The sequence below is a fragment of the Ceratotherium simum genome, chromosome 1 (assembly GCF_057802395.1).
Source record: "Ceratotherium simum simum isolate JZ-2026a chromosome 1, ASM5780239v1, whole genome shotgun sequence".
Taxonomy (NCBI): Eukaryota; Metazoa; Chordata; class Mammalia; order Perissodactyla; family Rhinocerotidae; genus Ceratotherium; species Ceratotherium simum.
In genome coordinates, this window is record NC_141900.1 from 45,678,984 (window position 1) to 45,698,256 (window position 19,273).

At 35.3% G+C, this 19,273-nt stretch overlaps 1 protein-coding gene across 1 annotated transcript in view; it reads right to left on the reverse strand.

Annotated features, from left to right (window-relative positions):
* THSD7A (thrombospondin type 1 domain containing 7A) overlaps positions 1–19,273 on the reverse strand; it is a 673,077-nt gene that overhangs the window by 31,309 nt on the left and 622,495 nt on the right. The window contains exons 16-21 of the mRNA XM_087426025.1: positions 14,251–14,429; positions 11,929–11,934; positions 9,871–10,004; positions 5,156–5,309; positions 2,953–3,097; positions 1,483–1,598 (exon numbers count right to left, since the gene is read on the reverse strand). Of these exons, the coding sequence (XP_087282151.1) occupies positions 1,483–1,598; positions 2,953–3,097; positions 5,156–5,309; positions 9,871–10,004; positions 11,929–11,934; positions 14,251–14,429 (734 nt within the window). The remainder of the gene's footprint in view (positions 1–1,482; positions 1,599–2,952; positions 3,098–5,155; positions 5,310–9,870; positions 10,005–11,928; positions 11,935–14,250; positions 14,430–19,273) is intronic.

The following is a 19,273-nucleotide window of genomic DNA, read 5'->3' on the forward strand; positions in this document are numbered from 1 at the left end:
GAGTAAATATATTTAGGCTCCTGGATAACTAAAATTAGTTATTTCTCAAGTTTTTACTCACATTTCATTTAAGAAATAAAGGGCCCTATTTATACGTTTGCCCTGTAGTCATATAAGATATTTTAAAATTGGTCTTGTATGATTTGGGTTTAGCTTTCAAAAAGCTCTCAGAGCTATTCATCGTATATTTCACTCTGACCCAGGAGAGCATTTATACGTGCATTTGCAAAAAGAGAAACATATTAATCAACTAGAAGTAGATCACAGAAAGCTCTCCAGCCAGTATAGACTATAATAATGTTCATTAATAATAATGTTATTTTTATAATGGTTACATTACTTCTATGTTATTAGTTTCAAAATCAGATTGATTCAGGTATGAAATTTCTAATTAAATCTAAAGTATGAATAGACTAAGTTAGGTTAGAAGATGATAGTGAGAGGAATTTATTAACTAAACAACTTGTTTTTAGCACATTTAGGAGCTCTGTTCCCATGGACAGAGATGTAAGGAAGTTAAATTAGGTTCACGTGATAAAGATATCAAATGGATTAAAATATTTCCATCTCAAGTTTTCCCTTAGGAATTGGAACAATTTACTGTGGGCTTATAATAACCCTCAGGATGTGTAGACAGAAGATGCAGTCACCATGTCTACTGAACCCTAATGAGGTAGTAAGCTCCTCCCTGTGTGTTCCAGATCTATCTATCTGCTTATCTTGGTTCATGTTTAACCCAGTGGGCCTCAGATGCAAGAGGAGTCAAAACCTATCAGGAATGTGAGTACCCTTTAGCTATGTAAATCAGACAAAAATAATTACCACACGAAGTGTAGCTTCATGAAAACTAAGACAGGCCAACAACTATGTTTCTTTGCATTTCATAAAGTCATATCTAGGAATAATGTTACTTTTGTAAATTGGAGAATTAACAGTTACAATTCTCTGTACTTAAAAGATACTAACGGCAGGCTCCATTCCTTTGTTTGAATTTCAAGCTCTCTCTTATCCAGACCTGAGTACTTAGACTCTCACAGCTGGGTATTAGATCCTAATATCAAAATCTCCTACCAAACCACATGCGATCAATGTTTAGCAACAGAGAGAATAAATGATGGATCTTGGCAGGTGTCCCAGGCAACACACAATTCATATGAAATTACAAAAGATGATGAGTAGTCTGATTAAGATTTATTGCCTTTATTCACCTTGATTACTTATTGTTCCCCAAGCATTTCTTTCAGAATAGGCTAATTAGCATACCTTTGGGCTCCAAGCAGAACAAAATACAGGAAATTATGTGTAGAAATCAGTAGAGTTGGGCAGTATCTCTTTTCAAGAGGATGCTTAACAACCTCTGAATAGTGCAGAAAAACATCTGTTGGCAATGAGCCGCATGGAGCACAGGTCACTTGGCTCAGCATGAATCGAAATTATTAGGAAAGAATTTACTCACGAAGATATAACACAGTATCCCCTCACCTCTTCACAATATTTCAGGTCAACCGACTTGCCATCACTTCGAACACAATCCAACATTCTTGTTTTAATGCCATTTCCACAAACTGCTTTCTCACTCAGCTGACATGTACTCCAGTCTGAAAGGAAGGGAGCCCATCAGAACAGAAGGCTATGTATGAAACAGATTTCAAATGAAACTCTGATGACCTGAATCCCATATTTAATTCACAACTGCTTCCTAAGCCCCACAATCAATCATCCCACATGCAGAGCATATGGGTCCCAGCTTTGAACATATCAGGAGTCAAATGGAATTGCTGGGGTTGCACATAGCTACAGGGATTATTCTTGAAGGCAGATGTCTACTTGACAATCTTGATAGCTAGTAGTTTGGTGATATTGTAAAAATGGCTTTGGTGTAGATCCAACGTCACTTAAAAACTTTTTTCCTAAGAAAAGTAGAAACAAGTTTTAACATTATTTTTATTTTAGAAAATAATCATAATTTCAATGGACAGTACTTTGTGTAGTTATATTCAAATAAAACACTGTATTTCACTTACTGTCCATACTTAGAATTTTTAAAATATACACTTATTTATTTCAAAATCACTTTGGCCACATTTATTTAATTCTCTTATTTTACGTCTTTTGCAAAATAATTCTTTCATCTTTCTTTCCAGGGTAACATAGCATGTTCCAGAGAACTGTGATTTCTTTGTGTCACAAAGGAAATTGAAGAGAAATACCAAAAGAAACAAAGGCCAATCTGACTGCTGTGTGTCATTGTACAATTTCTGGAGTTTATTTCAGTATGAAAATTACTTGGGAAAAATTCCAAAATAAGCTTCAGTGCTGCCTGAAGTCACATAAACCAACAAGCTCTCTTCTGTCCTAGAGTATGTGCCTTGACGGTATGAGATGAGGGTTAGGAAAAAAAAATGGAATTTATAATAAGTCTTTTTTTCTGAAAATATACTTATCTATCTTTTTTCATCTGTACCTTTGATAATTTTGAAATATTTATATTTTCTTCATACATTTTTTGGCAAGCTTAAGATTGCCGATGTTTTTAAATCAGACTAATCATGCTTATGAACTGTCCCCACACAAAGAACTGTTGTCCCAGTATGTTACGGTGATTAATCATCTTCTGAAGAAGAAAGACATCTTTCAATAAACCTGATACCCATGGGAAAGATATATCTTTTATTTGTACCTTCCCCAAATGGGAGGATGTCTTAAATAGGAGCACTTAGACTATTCACAAGGGCTTATGTTTGTGTGATAAATTCATTCTTTATATCTTAATGTTTATCAAAAAATAAAACAGATAAATATTTCTGTGATTTAATACAGAATTATTTCTGACAGAGCAAGCAGCATGTCCAAAAGGCACACAGATGGAGATGAACAATACTTGGAACACTGCTGAGCTGAAAGACACGGGATTTGGCCTTTAACTCCGTGATGAGATGACTGTCCATGTACCTGTTACGTTATAATCATAGTGGAAGCAGTTTTTGTTCAGGTTACAGGGCTCCTTCTCAACGGCATCAGGGCAGGCTCTTCCTTCATCAGCAGGTTGTCTGATGGGATCAGCTGACCTTTGCCGGAAACTGCTTTGATTGCAAGGCTGACAAAGAATAACACAACTCCTCAGAAAGGTGAATTCTCAGACACACAAGAGTTAGTGTATTAGGGAGAGCACTGGAGCAGGAGGTAGAACGTTTGGGCCACTGGCTACCTTGAACAACCTCATTACGACTCAGCTTCTTCCTCTTGTGGGAGATCAAGATTTGGCCACCCTGAAATATATCTCTTTACCTTGATTGTTTTCTCTGAGGGACATTTGACCTCCCCCACTAACTGCCTAAAGAATTTGACATGGTGGCTCCTTCCTGGAACAGATCTTCTATCATGATGGCTGTAAAGATAATGTAGAATAGAGGTTATAATAGGAAAGGCACCAAGCCTCTTTTATCAAAAACTTTGTCTCTCGCTGACCACATTATCTATAGATGACCCTGAAAAGAATTGTCCTCCTGCCCTCTGAAGTCCCAGGCCACTACCCACCCCCAACACGTTCCTTGCCTTTAGCTGCAATACTTAAGCAAGCAGCTTAGACAGAGGGACGAGTTGCTCATTTTTGAGTTTCTCCCATGTATACATGTTATTAAACTTGGTATTATTTTCTCCTGCTAACCTGTCTTGTTGATTATTTGGCCAGCCAGAAGAACCTTAAGGGAAAGGGCAGAGGGAGAGTCTCCCTCTTCCCCCGACAGTCTATAACGTCAAGGTGTTGGATGAATTTCTGATATCCTATCCAGCGATAAGGTGCTTAAGAGTCTATGTGTCAAATACTAATAGATACATCACATCACAAATACACTAACACACACATATGATCATATTAGTTATTTCAGATCACTAATACAGGAATTATCTATCTATCTGTCTGTCTGTCTATCTATCTGTCTATCTAACACAGTCTCTTGGACCTGAAAACCCATTTTAAGAATGACTTTAAATAACTAGCTGTTAGTGACCTTTATTTTCCTAATGCGCACATACACATGCACACAAACACAATTTAGCCCTTAAAAAGACTGGCTTGCCATTCCCCTACTGGTACAGTCTTGTTCTGAAAACATTCGGTGTCTAAGAACAGAAGTAGTAACTTCAAATCTGATGCTATGGAATTAGAATAGAAAATCATTTGCAGACTCTTGTGAAACAGTTGATTCTTCATTGCAATTTAACCGGTTTCCAAGTCAACTGCCAGCGCTATTTTGCTCCTGCTGTATCAGTTGGCTGCTAATCAGCACCTTTAATAATGTTAACTAGATCGAAAATTAACTTCTCCTTGAAAACATGCATCACAAATTCTTTGTAACTGTCCTATATTGTATTTCAGCAAATTAATTGCACATGAGATGTACTTTTCCCACACTTTTGTTGCCATTTTGAAATGTACAGTTTTACGAAGGTGGGATAAGCCAAATTTTCTGTATCATCAGCCAGTTCTGTTTCAAATGACTCTCTTCCCAGGGTGGTGCAGAAGAGCCCCTACTGGCTGTTGAAATCTAGAAGCTTTGTGTGATTTGAAATTCTCAGCTGACTTTCTAGGCCCAAAGAGACACAGAGTCAGTGTGCGGAAAGAGATTCATTGATGCACAGCTTTCTTCTTTTTACTCCCTTTCTTATGAGGATCTTTTGCATTTTCATGTCAATACTCCTGCTTCAGTACCCCGCTGTGTGAAAGATTATTCCTACAATTTAAATAAAACAGATTGGACAAAAACCAAGGAATGACAATAACCTGACACAATTAACATACCTTTGCTAGAGCTTCACTCTTTTTCCCTTTACCTGAAGGGAATCATTATCACCACCGCAGTTTTTAACATGCTGTGCATTTACAAGCCAATCTGAAGGCATTTTGTGCTGGGTTAGGACAATGGGGAAGGAGTACAAAGCTCCTAGAGAGGTCAAGCTATTCTAGTGTGAGTCCAAGCATTGTTGACTTTAAATGTCACAGTCATAGAATGAAGTGGCCAGGAAAAATACACCTTCCTTTGGTAACAAATTTGATAACTAATGTAATAACTATTATTGTCTTAATAATATCTTTAAAGCTTTAGTGGTAAGGAATTAAGCAAAGTCCATATTAATAAATGTTTAATTCTCTCACCAAAGTGCATCGGGTCCATGGACCCCATTGGGATATCACACAGTCCTCAGGACATGGTAATTTGCACTCTCTGGAGCCCAGGGGCATCTCTTCTGGGTCACAGAGGTAATCTTCTACATGGTCAGAAGGGCCATCGGCTGTGTTCTGCATGCATCTAGAAAAAACATACATATCAGTGAAGGAACCAGGACAATTAGAACAATGGCCAACCCATAGGATAGATGGCTCTTCTTAAGACATCATCATGCGGTTGAGGAGAGGGAAGTTTGGCATTTAATAAATAAAATTTTCCAAACATGAAGACAAAAGGACCTCTGCTTCCCATAAATACTTGTAGTGCTTCAGTATGATTTAAAAATCTATGCTTGCATGTATCATCATAATCCTTTAAAGTAATAGCCACTGTGTGTAGGTAAACTCTGTAAGTTTTCCTCTGAAAGGAGAGGGTCATTTACATTCATATATGATGCAAAAACTAATGAGGAATGATTCAAAGAGATTCATAGAGGAGTTGCAATTTTGGAATATAATGTATTTTTTTCTTTTGAAGAAAATGGTGGATTCTATAGAGAAGGTAGATTCAAATATCATGGAAGACGAGGCACACTGAAATCTCCTAGTGAGAGGTTTCATTATGTATTTTTGAAAGTAACTGATGCAATAGCATTATCAAATTGTTTTGTCATTTAAAAAGTAATTTAGCCTCCCATCTGCTGCTAACCTTAAAAGAAAGCCAGAAGTGAAAAGACAATTATAACAGCAATAGCACAAATTCTCTAAATGTGGTTGTTTGGATCTTCCTATATCTTGACCTTTTTTTATTGTTCGTTTTGTTGTTAACAGAATAAATTCAAACATTTTATTACATTTCATTCTATTGTAAGCAGTCATGAAGGGCTCTTTACTCATCTCTTGAGAATCTAATTACTGTGGCTAGTAACAGACTTCACTTTTACCATAGTTAATAATCTCTCCGGGCACTTTTCTAGTAGAAGAGAAAAACTTTACCCCTCATCTATAACTTGGAGAAGGTCAATCAAATTAATGAGTTTGGGCAGAGAACTGCATTGCAGGAGATGAAAAGGAAAGCTTGAGCTCTTAAGCCTCTCAAACCCATTGCCACGTTTTAACTGTCGGTTGAATTACATTACCAATTATACCTGGAATCTCAACTTTTCTCAGGGATTTACAATCAGTAGGGACATTGCGTCTTCACAAATCTACTCTGCAGAAACACCCTTCTATACTGCGCTGCTGAATTTAAGAGAAACGTCATTTTCCTGTGGGATGTATTCAAAGACTGGAAAACTGCGTTGTTGATCATGTCTTAATTGGGATTGTAGCCTGAAAAAAATATCCATACAAATAACCACCTCTGCATTTTTGTTTTGTATATTGGGTAAATATATAAAAGAGCAATCACAAAAACACATAAATGTAGATATTTACTTGATTTCATTGTTAAAAGAAAAATTTGGGCTGGCCCAGTGGCGTAGTGGTTAAGTTCAGTGTGCCCTGCTTTGGTGGCCCAAGTTTGCAGGCTCAGATCCTGGGTGTGGACCTACACCACTCCTCAAGCTATGCTGTGGTGGCAACCCACATACAAAATGGAGGAAAGATTGGCACAGACGTTAGCTCAGGGCCAATCTCCCTCACACACACACGCAAAAAATTAAATTCTAAATTTCTTTGGGAGAATTTTAGTTTCCAAGGAAAAAGTTCTCCTTCAAAGGCATTTTTAAAATATTCTGTTGAGGGCCGGCTCTGTGGCTTAGCGGTTAAGTGCGCGCGCTCTGATGCTGGCGACCCGGGTTCGGATCCCGGGTGCGCCGCGAGGCACCACTTCTCTGTCCAACGCGAGGCCGAGTCCCACGTACAGCAACTAGAAGGATGTGAACCTATGACATACAACTATCTACGGGGCTTTGGGGGGAAAAAACTGAATAAATAAAATCTTTAAAAAAAAAAAAAATATTCTGTTGACAGTAGCTTTGAGAGACATGGAGCAAATAGAACAGTTCAATGCTCAAAAGTTGGATTGGTTGCTAAGAGAAGATTGCATTCATGGTAGGCACCGACACAATGTACAAGGATTAACTTGCAAAATTACCTATTGATTTAGAGTTAAGGACAGATGTTCAATACTCTATTAAGTAGTAACATACATAAAACTTCATTTTCAAAGGCTTTTCTCTTCCTCTTGTTTTTTATTTTATAAGTAACACTCATTTTAGGAAAATCAGAAGAAATAGTAAAATTCACATAATTCTATCACTCACAGATAACCAGTCTTAACAGACTATTACATTTAAACATATATTTTCATTCCACAAAATAGGAGCAATCTTTACCTACTCTGTACCATTTAATAAAAAAAATTAACAACATATTATGAACATCATCTCATATCTTTATTTTTCTAAGATATAATTTTTAATGACTGCATTTGAATTTCATCATTTGAATGTGCCACAATTGCTAAAAGATCTTTATTGTTGACATTCAGATTATTTATGTTTGATTTATTTTATTTGGTATTAATGATTTTTTTTTATCTAGAATACAGAATAAGTATTCAGATCAAGTTTTGAGCCCAAAGGAAGGCACTTTAAGGTCACTTGCTTTCTTCAAATTCTTGACCTTTCTCCTTTCCATAGGAGAAGGAATTATGCTGTGAGAAAACTGAACTGTATTAGAAATACATAGTGTAGAACCAAGTTGTAGGCAAAGGGTGGGGCCCAAGGCCCCCCACAGGTGTGGCAATAAGGGGGTACATTGCACAGAATCCAAGAGCAACAATAAAAGTAACCAAATCTGTTGTTTTTTATTATCTGTTTTTTATTATCACCATGTGCTGCTAATTCTAAAAAAAAGTCAGTGAAAAAAAATCCCTTCCCACCAGGGCAAAACACTTTCACCACTCAGCCTTTGCTGTGTCATCCTGTCTTCACAGAGAAAGCACGAGATTGGATAAATTGAAACCTGCTCTCCTATAGACTCATCTATACTGAAATGTCACCCAATGCTTGTGTCTAAGCAGGACATTTTGACCTTAATTAGCAGAGGATAAGGTTAGGGAGGTGTACTACTCAATCAGTAACAAATAGGAACATTATTACATGATCAGAGATCACAATCAATACTGACCTTCTCTTTTCTCTATTTGCATTAAAGATGTTTACTGAAAAAAACAAGGTGATCTGTTTAGGATGTGTTTGGAAATGTTGAGACTATCTATTCGCAAAGCAAAAAGAAACAACATGTACATAGACAGTTGAAGTAAAAGCTGAAAGAACAGTAGTTCTTTATTATATATTTTTTCTAACAAAAAACCCCAACCTGATCAAATTCTTAATATAAGGAAAATATTTTTAAATTTGAAGAAGAAATTTTAAATTTGGAAGGGAATGGTGGAACACAGAATATAGTTTTCTTCCGTTTCCCTGTCAACTCATTATCTCCTCCACCCACCTTTATTAAAGAAACAGAGATTATTTTTATCAAAAGAAAAGTTACATACAATGTGCCAAGGTTTGATGATACAAGCATTAATTTGTTCTGCTTTTCTATTGAGAAATGCGAATCAAATTCATGAAAAGTTAGGTCATGGGTGAGAATGGGCTTCTTCACAATATGAGTTGTCAGGTTCTGGATGTTTTCATATTTGTCTTTACTGTTTGTGTCACTCAGCAGGGTCAGAAGAAACTGGTGTAGTTAAAGAGTGACAACAGACTTGGGTTTGAAAGCCAGGTCTGTCACTTTACTAGATATATGTTCTTGGTAAATTACTCAGTACTTCCGAATCTACTCTATAAAGTGGGGATAATACAACCTCATACATTTGTTTCACGGGTTCTAGAACCCTTGATGATCATATGCAGATGCTGTGGGGAAAATTTAATGAGTATCAAATTGGTATTAGGTGTTAGAGAATTTCTATAAATATGACAGAGTCTCTGTTTGGAGAAAATTATAGAGTTTAGCAAAGGTGACACACAAGTAAATGGATCTTTTCAAAACAATGAGGGGTATTTGGGGCACTATAGGGCAACACTGCTCAACAGAACTTTCTGCGATGATGGAAATATTCTACATCTGTGCTGTCCAAGAGAAGAGCTGCTAGCCACCTGGGGCTACTGAGCACTTAAAATGTGTCTGGTGGGACTGAGGAAATGCATTTTTAATTTTAATTACTAGTTTAAAGTGAAACAGTCACACGTGGCTAGTGGCTACTCTACTGGCCAGTGTGGCCACCGAAGAACAAATGAGCGGCACTAGGTTTAAGGAAGACTTCCTAGAGGAGATGCATACCTAGAGGTATGCAAAAGTTAGCCAGTTTGATATAAAAAACCAAGATAATCATACAGATTATCAAACAGATTATCATTAAAAAGCAGTTAGAAATATATTTGCCTTTAAGAAAAAAGTTTTTGAGGTTGGAAAATCTGCATTAGTTCAGGTCACATTTTATATGCAGCTCTTTCCCTTCAAGAGCACCTTGAAACGAAGCTTCCTAAATCAGAAAGCCAAGTATGATAAACTGCTGCTTGAAGCAGATCCCCTTAGAGTTTTCCATAAACACAGATTCCCCAAAAATGAAACTAAAGACAGTTTTATTCAGGAGACTGGGGAGGAGTGAATGCTCATGGTGGCACGTGTGAAATTGGGAGGTGGTTGTGCGTTTTGCTTCTCTGTGTAATTAGGCCAGGCCTTACCTCACTTTTCGGGTTTGCACGCCCTCTCCACAGTTTTCCCGCATGTTCACAAAGGTCACCTTGCAGATACTCCACGGCTCTGTGACCCATATGTACTGGCTGCAGTCACTGTGGCAAGGGACGACCTCATACACCTGAAACACACACAGTTCTCAATGATCTCACCTAAGGGAACCCGAGGAGAGTGAATAGGAACACTTTACATCATAATAATCATTGTATTCTTGTTTAGCTACTTTTATTTCTCTCCTTTGTTGTTAATTACTCTAAAATAGGAATATACAGAAATTTCTTGAGAGCTCTGGAAGTAACGGGCAGGGCTAGCTGAGTTGTATTCTGCTGCTCCATCATCAAACCGCAGTTGTAGGTCTGACCTGCTGGACCACATGAGATACGTTACGTACTTCCCTGTACTGACCGTACCACACAGCATGGTAATTTCCTGGGCCATCTGTCTTGTTCACAGTTTTGCGCATCTTCAATACTTACCCCAGGGTGCTCATATTTTAGGCATTCAGTAAAGATTTGTTGACTAAATGAATGAATGACTGAATTAAATTAAACATATAAAAGTAGCTGTTTTCAAATTAATATAATTTGGCCTGTTCTCCACATGATGTAATCTATGCAGAAATAGAAGTATAATGATGTACACCTGAAATTTATACAATGTTATAAACCAATGTTACTGCAATAAACAAAAGACTAAAAAAAAAAAATTTGTGAAGTTAGACATAATGTGAAATATGCATTCTATGTAAATTATTTTTTATACTCAATTAAATGGGTAACTTTCTTTCAATTTAAAAAAATAAATAAATACATAAAATAAAATAATAATTTGGCCTGTTCTCCAAATAAATATGTATATATCAATGAGAATTTGTATCTTTTTTGCATTCCATATATGAAACTAAATTAAAACATAAATAATATGAACTACAGCCATCTTCAAACTAACCCTCAATCATTCAGGGCTTGGAAGCAAAGTCTGAAGTTGGTTTCATATCACACAGCTACAGCCCAAAGCAGGGAGGGCCTTTTGAAACAAAGTAAGTTGTCTGTCTCTGCTATCCACAAAGGCTTTCAGCCTCAACTTTGAGGTGGTGTCTTTGGTTTCAGGATTTTTAGAACAATGAACAATTATGCTCTTTTATCACTGAGAAGAATAACTAAATAAAGGAAATAAGTGGACCATAATCCACCGCAACAGAGCTGATTCAACCATTAAAGGAAAATGTCTTTTAAAATCGTTTCAAAATCTATAATAATCCAACTCTATTTCCTATTTTACACACACACACACACACACACACAAACGCACACGCGCACAAACTATAACATACGAATGTCCTATATAACTATCTAATTCCAGAAAATATAGATTTAAATAGCCCTTTGGAATCATTCTTTTGTGCAAATTTTAGTGGACTAAAAACCCAAATAAAGTGAACAAAGTGGACCTATTCCAAACAAGAATAAAAAATTTACACTGTTGGAGTAAGAACCTATACTTATTGTCATAAGTGATCACACTCACTCTGGGTGCTGTATTACAATATGACTAAATACTACTGGGTAAAACATTTCCCTACAACTTGTGGGGAAGGGAAAAACTGAAGGGGAAATGCCATGTTTCCTAATTCTTTGATGGCTTTCATTTTAATCTCCTACGTTGGAGTGAATACAAATCAGTTCAGAGCAACCTCCTGCCACCCCCTTTCAGCCCACCTGCACCTTTACCTCTCCTTCTGAGAAGCGTGAGGCCATTAGTAAGAGATGTCACCGCCTTTTCAAGGCTGGTGAGGTAAAGCTTGTTCTCCCCCAGCCCTACACCTTAGGCCCTGATATTAAAATGAGAAAACACAAGCAGCACGCGAAGAAAGAGAAAAAAAAAGGGAACAGCTACAGAACAAAAATCCTATGGAAAATGTGATATTTTCTCCCTGTAAAAGATAAAAGACAACAGCAAGAAAAAAATACATTCTCTGAAATCAGGAGTAAAGAAAGAAAACAAGCAGCACTCGCTTATGAACCATGAGGTTTAAGAGTTCTTACCTGCGCCTGGAGCGATGTTCAACAGGAGTGAAGAAAAGGGAGAGAAACAAAGATGAATAAAAATGTCAGTATATTTCATGAGAGGAGCTCATGTTCTAAGTTTCAAATATTATAATCCATATATAAAAGCCTACTTTTTTTGGTAAATGATTAGAACATTTTTCTTAGACCTTGGGAGAGAAAAACCAACTCATTATTGTTTAAAAGTATGATACACAAATGAATATTTTAAACAGTATGGTTAAAGAAAGGATTAGATGGGGAGGATGAAGAAATCTTAGAAAACTGAGTAGACATCAAAATACATATCATGGGGAATTGATATATGACTGCAAATATCTTGTGGTCCAATTTGTAGATGGACTGTCTATAGATTGATTAACTGATGAATCTATCAATCTCAATCAATCCATCTATCTGTATTTCTTAGGAAATTAGGATTTGCTTCCTCAATTGGAAAATGGATCCTCAGAGACAATTTTCAAGTCAATGGATCACTGATTATTTTATTGAGGAATATATAATTGTAGTAAAAGTCTATGTGATTTACAGTTTTCAACATTAACACAAACGTCTGCATATTCTTTCTATTCCTAATATTTTACTAATACATAAATGCCTAGAAGTTTCTATGTTTTAAAATGTAGAACAATTATGCCCAAATCAAATATTGAGTAATCTATTATTTCTTATTTTAGCTTTGACTTTTCAGTTGTTTATGTCTCAATAGACCACCAGTAAGCTGATAACAAGTATCCAAACGTCCCCGTCAAACTCTGCATTAGAGTGTCAGAGTTGGAGAGCGACAGAGAAATGGGCTTAGGTTACAGACCTTTCATAGCAAAGACAACTTGGCACAAGGTCTTGAACCTTTGCAAATTCACTATTAAAGGAAATGCTGAGTCATACACAGGTTATTTTAATTTAAGGTCTGACTAGCTGTACACATAAACATACACACATACTGAAGGTATGAGTATGTATAAAATTTCTCTTTATTAGAACTATGAATCAAAATTTATTAAAATTAAAAATTTACCATAGGAAATTCAAGATTTCAAAACTTGTAGAGAAATATTCTTTTGTATTATTAACCTTACATTTCAGTTATTCTGTTTCATGAGGGTCATGGAACTAAATTTTCTTCTTTGAAAATATTCACTATGACAAGGAAATTCTATTACCAGTAGATGGCGGCAGTGCAGTATATTATTCACCTTCAGCTAAATTTAAGGGCAAATTCAGCAATTCCATTTGGGAGAAAAAAATCAAGATTCTTACAGAGTTACTTTCTATGGAATTGAATTCTCCACTTTCTTCATCCTAATCTCTATTCAATTCAAAAGTTCTTTTTATTTTCTCTATAGTATACTTTCATTGTTATGAATAAATTTAGGTTAATTTGGGAAGGAAAGTATCCATACTGGTCAGCAGTGTGTTTGGAGACTAAAATTAGACAGTCTACCTATGTATGAAACATATTACATATTTAAGGTTGATTCATACATAAGACTTGGTTCATTCGACAAATTGAACTACACATCTTGATGAACATCTACACATATTATCATATAAAATTCATTCTTTGTTAATTCACATGTAGGCCAAAAATGATGATAATTGTCTGATGCATCTTATATTACATTTAAATTAGTCACAGTTCCCTCTATTAGCCTTTTTAATTTATATCTCCATTAGAACATGAGTAACAACTATTAACAGCAGCTAATGAAGTGTGCATACAAAGTCAAATAAAGTTCCAAACAAAATTGAAAAGGCCAATGACTAAACTGATAGACAGCATACTTAGAATGACTTTTAAGCCATCTTTATATTTCTTTTTTCTTAACATACTTTATATCAAACAAACTTAAATGAATGTGCAGTATATATTTCCTAATTTTAGACCCAAATCCATACGCTTTCTTTGATTTTAATTTAAGTAGTCAGTAATTGAGATGTATTTTCTGAGAGTCTAGGGGAACTTTGTAAGAATGAGATAATCTTGTTCTCAGCACACAAATTAGATACAATTTTACGACAGATTAAATACCTTGACATTATTTCAAAGGTGTCATTTTTATTTCCATTTAATTATATTCATATGCATATACATGCAGGGTACTAAATCTGAGAATACAGAGATAATATATCTGATTTGGGATTTTAATAACATACATCTACTTTACTGAGGCATCTTAAAGACAAAATGGATCAGATTTCTTATTTAGGGGCTATTCTTTACTTTTCCCCATTTTGGAGGAAAAAATAGATCGCTGTAAATCTAAACAATAATTTACTAGTCCCAATGGTAGAAAATACCTGGTTGACATGGTCCAGTTTGGGGCAAGGCCTTCCTCCATTATATGGTTTTTCACGCAGCCATTTAGACCGAACCTTCACGCCGCTCCCACAGGACTTACTGCAGCGCGACCAGTTGGACCACTCGCTTAGCTTGCAGTCTGACGGGCAGGGGATGATGCAGGCCTCTTCAATGTAACCTGAGTAGAGGAAAAGGAGACCAGAGCTATCTCCTTCACATGTCACTTGCCCTCTACCACCCACCATTCTAGCTCATTTAGAAGGTCCAAGTTTGACTTGACAGCAACATGCAAATGCAGAGATGTCTCCATCGTTAGGCACTCAAATTAAATTCTGCAGGAAAATGACACATACGTACAGCGACTATGTTAAAATAAGAGCTGAGCAGCTGCCATATGATCTGCTTAGGATTCAGGCTCACCATATTTCAACAGTTCTGACTTTCTGACAGCTCGTGTTTAATTGACAATAACCTGTCTGCTGCCATATCATTCTCACGCTGCCAGAATGATACATTAAAAAAATTATAACAGTTTTCTATAAAATCCTATCTGTTAATGTCAAACAAATTCAAGTTTCTGAGTCCACGCAATATTTTTCCTCAAGAAGAAAGCCAGATCCTCTCAATCAATATCCAAAAGGAACTATTTAACTTAGTACCTTATGTTTCCCCCTTTTTTGAAAATCAAGTCTGAAGAAGAAAAATGAAGGATGTTAAATAAATAATGTCTCATATTTTTATACTGCTGTCAATTTCAAAGCACCTTCACATCTTGTATTCATTTGATTCTCTTGAAAATCTTATAAATGTATTGGGCAGGTATTGATATTCTACTGGACAGATAAGGAAACAAATGCAGAGATAATTGACAAGTGCAAGTTCACATAGTAAGTAAGTTTCACAGTAAGAGATGGGGAAGGGTTTTCTGAGGTCTAGTCCAGGACACATTTCATCAAATCACACAGCCAATTAACTTAATAGTCTACAGATTTGTTTTGAGAAATGGGAGCCTTTTCCTTGAACAGTCCCTCACTACTAACTTCATTAGCATTTCACAATGTCAATTTATCACTATTGTTCTCAAGGTAAATATGTGGAAAAAGCAAAATTCCTCTGGTGAAGAGTCAAATGTCCTCTGTAATCTGACTGTGGAGAGTAGTTGTTCTTGATACAAGAAAACGCTCTGCCTTACCATTTTACATCAGCATCAAGGATTCGATTTTGAAAATGATTATAATATAAACAATTTATACTAGAAACTCTAGGTAGATTTTTATAAATTTTATTGAGTCATAATTCATACACCATAAAATTCAGCTCCTGTTTTGGTCTCCAATATATTCACTGAATTGTGCAACTATCACCATCATCTAATTTTAGAACATTTTCACCACCACAAAAAGAAACCCTATACCTATTAGCAGTCACTTCCCATAGGCCCTTCTCTATCCCCTGGCAACCATTACTCTACTTTATGTCTCTAAGAATTTGCTTACTCTGAACATTTCATAAAATGAAATCAAACATTACATGGTCTTTTGTGATTGGTTTCATTCACTTAGTACAGTGTTTTCAGGGGTCATCTATGTTGTAGCACGTTAGTATTTCCTTCCTTTTTATAACTAAATAGTATTCTATCGTACAGATATATCATATTTTGTTTATCCACTCATCAGCTGAAGGATATTTCAGTTGTTTCCACATTTTGTATATTATGAATAATGCTGCTGTGAACATTTGTGTACAAGTTTCTATGTGGACATGTTTTCAATTCTCTTGGGTATATATATAGGAGTGGAATTGCTGGGTTGTATGGTAACTCTATATTTAACCTTTTGAGAAAGTGCCAAACTGTTTTCCAAAGTGACTGCACCACTTTACAATACCACTAGTAAGGCATGAGTGTTCCAATTTCTACATTTGTCAGAATTTGTTATTATATCTTTTTGTTTTAGTGCCTTTGGAAAACAGAAGTTTTAAATGTTAATGAAGTCCAGTGTATCTGTCTTTTCTTTGGTTGCTTGTGCTTTGATGTCATCTAGGAAATCATTACCTAATCCAAGGTCATGAAGAGTTACACCTACGTTTTCCTTTAAGAGTTTTATATTTTTAGCTTTTATATTTAAATATATGATTCATTTTGAGTTAATTTTTATATATGATAAAAGGTAAGGGGTCCAACTTCATTCTTTTGTATGTGATTATCAAGTTATCCCAGGTCTGTTTGTTGAAAAGACTATTCTGTCTACATTGTATTGTTTTGGAACCCTTGGTGAAACTCAATTGATGATATACGTAAGGATTTATATCTGGATTCTAAATGTCATTCCTTTGGTCTCTATGATAGTACCACACTGTCTTGATTACTGTAACTTTGTAGTAGGTTTTGAAATCAATAAGTCTGAGTCCTCCTACTTTGTTCTTCTTTTTCAAATTAGTTTAGGCTCTTTTCCGTTCCTTATATTTCTATATACATTTTAGAATCGGCTTGTCAATTTTTGCCACAAATGGAAGCTAAGATTTTGATAGGAATTGTGTTGAATAGCTTGATCAATTTGAGAGTATTGCTCTTAACAATCCAGGTACATGGAATTTCTTCCCATTTATTTAGGTCTTCTTTAATTTCTTTCAATGATATTTTGTAGTTGCGCTTCTTTTGTTAAATTTATTCCCAGTATTTTATTCCTTTTACTCTACGTAGATTTAAAAGAGAACCAACGAACATTGATTTCTTTTATTACAGACAAATAAGACCACCTAAAATCCAATATGACAAATTTAATCAATAAGTTTGTGCCCAAAGTGTCCTGGATTGAGCTACTGTTAAAAAGCTAGCCAATTTACTACATAGAATTTCCCAGCCTTGCCGTATCATAAATTACCTGGGACACATGTTAAAAGTACAGGTTTCCAGCAACCCCAGACATTATGCTATAGTTCACTTGGAATAGGGTCTGATTTTTAGGAATTAATATATTTTCTTGTGTTTATTCAGCACTCCCTCTTTTTTTTATTGAAATGTTCCCTATAAAAGTATTGTAGATTCACATACAATTGCAAGAAATAATATAGAGAGGTCCCTTGTATACTTTTCTTTGTTTCCTACAATGTAGCTATAGTATAATTTCAAACAAGATACTGAGATTGATACAATCCATTGAGCTTATTTAAGTTTCATCAGTTTTACTTGTACTAATTTGTGTGTGTGAATGTGCAGGACTGAAATTAGGAAACATTGTAAGACACAGGCAGAACCGGTAAAATCAGGAAGAGAAGTAGATTTGTGGCATATCTTTCTATGTATTATCTCCTTTAGTTTTGTCAAAGAATATACATCACCTGTTTTAAACTTATTGTAGTCTCCATACAAAAAAGTGCATCTTTCATAAGTCTAAAGTTCACTGAACACACCCATGAAACCAACACTCTAGAACCAACACTCTAGAACCCTCTTTTGTGCTCCCTTCCAATCACTACCCCTTCCCACATGGGCAACCTGATTTCTCATGAGGTAGAATTGTTTTACTTTTTAAAAATTTCATGTAAATGGCATTATATAGTGTAAACCCATGTGTGCTAGTCTTTCTTCTCTCTACATTGGGTTGTAAGATTTATCCATATCGTTGCATGTTGTTGAAGACTGTTCACTCTAATTGACGTAGAGTATTCTATTGTGTGAATATATTACGACTTATTTATTCATTCTATCGTTGGTAAGTATTTGGGTATTTTTCAATGTGGAGTATTAACAGTACTGTTACAGTGCAGTATTAACAGCATTGCTATGAACATTCTAGAACACGTCTTTTGGTGGACGTATATATGCATTTCTGTTGGGAATATTCCTAGGAATGAATCTGATGCATCAGAAGATATGCACATTACATAATCTAATTGTAAATGAAGTATAAAAGGAGAAGCGTTTTTAAAAGATGGGATTATAAATTCGGCATAAAGAGCAGGAGGCAATGAAAGAGTTTTCAAAAGTGGGAATTAGTCTCAGATACTTTTCAAGAGGGCAGATGCTTCAGTTGGGGTTTTGTTAGTTGTGAAACGTTGAAGACAGAAAGAAGATGCCAATGTTAAGTTCTGAATGTACTTCTGATATTGAAGAAGGCTTTTGGAGTATTGATAATGATCCAAAGGAAAGTCCAATAAAGAATTAAAGGAGTATTTTACAAAAAGTGTTCACCAAAATTTTGAAAAGCATAACTATTCTTCAAATAGATTGCAGAGATCTACTTAAATCTTATACTTTGTCTTTAATTACAGTTTGAGGTGGGGGAACAAGCCCGCTTTACTATCTTGAATTGAAATGTATTTCAAGTCCCATCCCCTTTTTCATACAGCATAGCCAGTAAATGAATTTACCTAAAGATATATGAGATGCTTAAAAATGTAACTCCTGACAGGGCCAGTAATAATTTGTTTTGTGTTTCATAGAAATAGTTTAAGAAATAGAATCAAACTGTAAAAATGTTTAAAGTCATTTCCAAATTAATGCCGTTCTGTGACCAAATTGTTTGTTCATAAAAGTACAAAGAATTTTTTTTTAAATCCCAATATTTCCAAATATTATCAATAGCTTTGGCAAAAGACACTAGTATCTCAAAGGTAATAAGTTATTGAACTATTTCTAGAAGAACTGCATTTTTCCACCTTGCTAAACTTCAAAATGACTACAAAAGTAAACGTCTAACTTTTTGTTATTCAGTAACTGTAGTTAAAAGTAGAATCATATGATCTTTCATGTCAGTGCTTCACAGAGTAACAGACAAATGGAAATTCTTTCTTTCCATTTTATCTGCTGAAGTATTATGGCATCAGTGTGATTTAACATGTACGATTTCAGATTGATTCCCATTGTATTAAGTAAACAGATATACAACTTTTATGTCTGTTTGTCCAATAGTGTATTCCAGAAAATATCTCTCAGATAAAACTCAACTTATTAAATTGTTAGAAGATACCAATTAGGCACTGAGATAGACAAAACTGCTATTAAGCTATAATGCTTAGCAT